The sequence below is a fragment of the Buceros rhinoceros genome, unplaced genomic scaffold (genome assembly GCF_000710305.1).
Source record: "Buceros rhinoceros silvestris isolate BGI_N320 unplaced genomic scaffold, ASM71030v1 scaffold72, whole genome shotgun sequence".
Classification (NCBI taxonomy): domain Eukaryota; kingdom Metazoa; phylum Chordata; class Aves; order Bucerotiformes; family Bucerotidae; genus Buceros; species Buceros rhinoceros.
Genome location: NW_010400426.1, coordinates 50284 through 56112, shown reverse-complemented (window position 1 = coordinate 56112; position 5829 = coordinate 50284). Strand labels below are relative to the sequence as shown.

At 43.1% G+C, this 5829-nt stretch overlaps 1 protein-coding gene across 2 annotated transcripts in view; it reads left to right on the top strand.

Annotated features, from left to right (window-relative positions):
* Positions 1-5829, top strand: part of LOC104489643 (chromosome unknown open reading frame, human C10orf76) — a 56013-nt gene that overhangs the window by 14020 nt on the left and 36164 nt on the right. For both annotated transcript variants that reach the window (XM_010131829.1, XM_010131830.1), the window contains 3 exons: positions 943-989; positions 1673-1748; positions 5051-5144. In XM_010131829.1, coding sequence (XP_010130131.1) covers positions 943-989; positions 1673-1748; positions 5051-5144 — 217 coding nt within the window. The remainder of the gene's footprint in view (positions 1-942; positions 990-1672; positions 1749-5050; positions 5145-5829) is intronic.

Below are 5829 nucleotides of genomic sequence, written 5' to 3'. Positions count from 1 at the left end.
TCTGAAAACTGTGAGTTTGGGATGTGGTTTCTGGAGGAGGAGATGCATCGATCCAATCCAAACTAAACACAACTGAAATGGCTGTATTCTGAGGAGCATGTTGTTGTCTAGCTCTTCCAGACTGGAAACAGCTGTCTAGGGCAGCTCTTTTAAAGGATGAGATCTCTATTCTGGTGTTGATAGTTGTTTTCCTTCATCATCTTCATTCTAGTTGACTTTATTTTAAAAAACACAGGTAATTGTTGAACACTTTTAAACAGCTACTTATTTTTTAAAAAGTTGCTGCTCTGCTGATGTAGCCTGAAACAGAAAAGATGAATATTTTTGTGGCCAAGTCTAGTTTGTCACTAACTTTAGAGATCTGTTCCTTTACTGTCTTGTTTGTCAAGCCTGAATGTGCTGTAACTATGAAGTATGCAGGGATTCTGCAAAGGGCAGTATCTGTGTTTTCAGAGTAATACCCTCCAAAGACAATTGTGAATTTCTTCCTTGTAAAGAGTGTCCCCTGTTCCCCTTGTTCAATTTGGCTGTGCTTTAGTCTGAGATCTAACTGACAGGAACAATCCCTGTCGATAAGAATAGTTCAGTGTTAACAGCTGTCTATCAGGAGTGACATGGGTAAAACCGCTACCACTTTGGGGCAAGCAGACAGAAAATGATCTCTGCTGTTGTTTTATAGAACCACGGACCAATCCAGGTTGGGATTCAAGAATATGGTCCTTTTTCCCTCTTTTGTTATTTTACAGGTGAAGCATTGGTCAGTGACGGTAGGGCAAAATAAAATGTGTTTGTAGATGGTCATCCCGTTTCCCATTATTATTATTAGTGCCTTGGATGAGAACAACTCTCCTAGGGCACTTCTGATTTAGTTAAATCTATGTCTGCTCTCTTGTTTAATAGCTTTCACAAATTCCTTCTGTGCAATACTCTTTCTTCCCATAGGTGGGCAGCATGTTCATAGCAGATGCTGATGAGAAGATCTCAGTCCAGTAAGTGCACAGATGTTGGTTACACAATGAATGGCAACTGTCCACACTGGTCAACGTGATCTACTCCATCACGGAGCTGTTTAATGTAGCAAAGCAATCTAGAAAGACAAGTTCTCTTGTAACTGAAGTGGTTCCACACCCCTGCAAACAATGGATTCTCACTTAAGTGAGAAGCGTGCAGCAGGAGGAGCCACAGCTGAATTTATTGTAATGAAGTGCATTAAAAAAAACCTCCAACCTGTGTCCTATGAGGCATTTTTAGCATATAATAGGCATGTTGGAGTTGGCAGATGGGAAGTGATGGTTTGTGCACTCTTGTCTCCAGCAAAATGTTTTCTAAATCAAGGGGGCAAGTGATAAATATGAAGGTTTGTGGTATCTGTAAGAACATCTGCCCTTAAAAGAAAGGACTTTAAAGGGAAAACAATGTTTGAGCAATGAGAGAGACCTTCAGCAGAAAGGGAGCAAAGACTGTAGTTGAGCTCTGAAAATAGGTATTTTAATGGTTTGATGAGCGTTACTAATAATTGGAAGAACAACTGGATTGCAGAAGCAGAGTAATATATAATCGAAAATAAAAAATTCTTTCAGATAGGCCGTGCTTCTGAAAAACTTTGTTCTTGTGATTCTTACCTGGTGTTAGCCCTTAACTAACTGTGCTTCTGTCTGTATCCTTTCCATAGAACCAATGAAGCAATCCTTCTGGCCCTCTATGAAGCTGTTCACTTAAACCGGAATTTCATCACAGTTCTGGCACAAGTGAGTTTTGGTGCGATGTTTGCTCATTTCTTTGTAGTGGATGTCTTCAAAGTTAGAAAATCAGAAATGAAAATGGTGAAAAGATAAGTTTTCTTTTCTCCCTGCATACTTGTTATAGATGTAGATGAGCATGAAAGATCAGAATCAGGCCAGGGCCCAGGTTTGTTTTACTTTTAGGAAATGTTTCCTACCTTGCCAGAAAATGAGTGAAGTTTTGAGGGCACAGCTCCTGTTGGAATGAGCCGTTCTTCCCATGGAATGGGGAGGGCTGCATGAAGTGCCTTCTGTGCCTGACTGATGCTGTCTTTAGGGGGAGGATGGAGTGAGTGGACTGGTAGGGATAAGATTGCTGCAGCTATCAGAGCAATCCATGGCCTTGTTAGATTAGGGTTGGGAGAAAGATGCTGATCCAGCACCAGAGCTGGATGAATTGTCCTGTCTGGGTGCGCACAGACTGCGTGGTGTTGTCTGTCTGTGTATCCATTGCTTAGGGACTGACTAATCCACAAGTGACATCATCATCATGGCTTGGCTTCGCGGACGAAGATTTGGGAAGGGCTTTACCCCCGCTTACTGCAAGCGCGCTGATGGCTGAAAAGGCCAATGCGGGATAGGCAAGACCGGTTGCAAAGAGCACAGCGGAAAGTCTCCTTGGGTGGTATAGTCAAGGCACGGTTCTTTCTGCGCTGTCTTTTCTCCTCAAGGAACACCTGAAGAAAAGCACAAAGATCAGTGTCTACAGAGCCATTGTACTGTCTGCTCTTCTGTATGGGTCTGAATCATGGGTCATCTACCGCCACCACCTGCGACTCCTCGAACGCTTCTATCAGCGCTGCCTCCGTACAATCCTAAACACCCACTGGACTGACTATGTGACTAATGTTGCTGTCCTTGAACAGGCAGAGGTCACCAGCATTGAGGCCATGTTGCTGAAAATGCAGCTGCGCTGGGCAGGACACGTCTCCAGGATGGCGGATCACCGCCTCCCTAAGATTGTGTTCTACGGTGAACTCGCCACCGGCTGCCGCAAGAGAAGAGCCGCAAAGAGGAGAGATAAGGACTCCCTGAAACAATACCTCAGCCTTGGCCATACTGACCACCATCAGTGGTCCACCCTGGCCTCCAGTCGGGAGATTTGGAGACACACCATACATAACGCTGCTGTCTCCTTTGCTGTTTCAAATACTATTTTGTGTTCAAACTTCCCTTGAGAGCCCAGTCCCTTTTTCTTGGGAGCCTGTTGCTATAGCATAGCATTCCTCCTCGTGCTGTTTATGGTGAAGAAACAGCTATGGCAGCCTTCTGAGAAGCAATGGGCCGCTCCATACCTCTGATCACAAACCTCTGGGTGCTTTTCTAAACACTGTGTGAGTTTGCAAAGGTGTTTATTGCTGGGAGACAGATAACCAGCCTGTTTGATCTGGTGATCGTGCTGTGGCTGGCTGGAAGCATAGCCTGATGTGTTTGTGAAAGCCTTCAGGTTTAGGCATTTAATTTTGGTTTGTGAGTACTGCTGGTAATATGTAAGAAAAACAACATCAACCTTCCCCCAGTTTCAGGCCCTCGGAGTGGAGCCATATGTCACAGGCTAGACGCTTGGCATGACAGGGGAGACCTCTCGGGACTGCTGACAGTAATGGTGATGGAAGAGGTCTGATAGGCAGATCTACTGCCTCTGAAGAAAGCTTCTCCTCCACAGGTGGTTAATGTGCTGAGGTTCCCTGCCTCTTTCCCATTATCTCTTTATTCATTTCAGCCACTTGTGGGAGATTTCTGCTCTGTGTAATACCAACACAGACCTTTCTGTGGTCAAGATATCTCTGAGGGAAGAGAGGCCTATGGCAAGTAAAAGAGTAGGGCAAGAGAAGAGCAGCTGGAGTGAAAGCTCTTAAATAAAAATAAAAGGATAAACTAGTTACTTGTGAAAATGATAGCTGAAACAGGCACTGATTAGTGGGTTTGACTGAAGTGGAGGCCTTGATGTTCTTGAGTGGATTGTCTGTAATCCTTCCTTTAAGAGAGGGCAAGGTAGATTGTGCTGTCCTTTGGGAAAACCTAATAAAAGCTGATGAATGCTCTTGTCCAAGTTGGTGTCCATTGCTAAGGACTATATATGAGTGACTATCTGCTGCAGTGCAGACATGTAGGACGATGCTGCTGATAGGGGATGCTGCCGTGTTGATGCCTGAAGTGTTTGGGGTTTTGGTGCGCTTACCAGCTTGTTCGCCCTCACTTTTTGCTGGTAGGGGGCACTGTTACCTCTCAGCCGATGGCTAGTGTTTGAGGAAGAGAAAGGTAAACACCATAGCACAAGCTGTGGAAGCAAACCTCTTTTATGTAATATTCTCAATATATCATTGTATTTAAAAGTTTAAGTCAGTACCTGTAATGATTTAGAATTGTCTTTGAATTGCAATATGTGTGTCTGCGCTTCCCATAAAACACATGCATTTATAGTTGCTTGTAAAAATGAGGTATTCAAAGACAACGCGGAGGATATCCACTTGTGAAAAATCCTACAGAGCTAACGGCAAATCAGCAGTCCTATATTCCTTTCTTTTATTTTGTGATGATATATTAAGGGGATGATACATTTATGTAAAACTTGCCCTATGAGATGGACACTTTGCTTGGCAGCCAGACTTAAAATAGCATGGCAGACTGCCTACAGTCTCACCACTGTGGATGGATCCAGAAGCTTACAGAGAGTAGAGTCAAAGCAGTAATTAGGCAGGCAACTATTAGCAAAGATGAAATGGGGAGAGTAACCGACTGATGGAAGCTGAGAGGATCAATAATTATAGCATTATTTGTGTTAGACACTCTCTTCCTGCAGTGCCTGGGCTTTATAGTGAGACAGGGAAGTAATAAATTGCCATCATCTTTGAATATGAGCAGGTGGAGGGCAGGAGCAAGGAAGAATAAATTACAGGATCTTGGAAGAAGGCTCACCCTTGGGTTGTTTTGTGGGTAATTGGAAGCTATAAACAGTGTCAGCTTCTGCATACCTTTTCCCTTTCTATACTGCGAAAAGGCATGTTATGTCTGCTGAGGAGAGCCACCGCTTTCTGATGTATTTTTATGTTTTGTGGAGTAAAGAAATTGATGTAAGGTTTAATTGTTAGGTGTCCAGGGTCAGGACACGTAGCCTTGCCTTTTGGAGAAGAGGTTGAAGTTCCTTGAGACTTCATTAGTGATGTCTGTTGTGTGAGAGTGTGGAACAGCACAAGTAGCGATCTGTATGACTAGTGCCTAGGGAAGCTTTTGACCTGTGTATGTCTGGCATTTGTGTTTTCTGTTAGAGCCATCCTGAAATGGGGCTGATGACAACACCAACAAGCCCAATTCCAACGACACCTGTCACTCCTCTAGGAACCACCCCGCCTTCTTCAGATGGTAAGAAATGTCATGATCTCCTGGGGAAAAAGAATTAAAATATGTATAATAGTGTAAAATAACTAGCAAAGCGTTTTCTTAAGGTGGCAGCTGATGAGGTCTGTCTGGAGCAGATGTAACATGGCGTTCTCTTCCTGGAGCGACTTGCCTTGCTAAACATGAACAAAATTCTTTGACTTGAATTTATTTCTGTTTTTCTTTGTATATTGCTTGATGAAATTCTGCTGATATTCCGTCTGAAAACAACACTGTCCCGGTATCTGCCTGAAGATACACCCAGCCCATTAGTTAATCTGTGTAGGCTTTTTCTTACCAGTATTTCCAGTGTCAGGTTCTTTTGCTGGGATTATTTGTCATTGGAACAGACTTACAGAGAATCCCGCTTGTCATTAATGCACTTACTTTGAATTAATTGGGATTTGAATCCAACCTGGGTGTGGAGGTATGTCTCTCTCTTGTAGCCTTTTCTCTGACAGGCTTTGTAAATGACTGCTTACCCTGAGATCTTTCGTGTAAATAAGATGTTATACGTCCACATAAATACACTTTGAAATCATGTAAAAGAAAACCCTTTTCATTAAAATATGGGTAGATGTAGTCTAGTTTAAAAGAAGCAATCAAATGGCTGTTGTCAAGTACTTTAATGATATCCTTTAGATCTGAAGAAAGTGTTTAATGAAGGAAG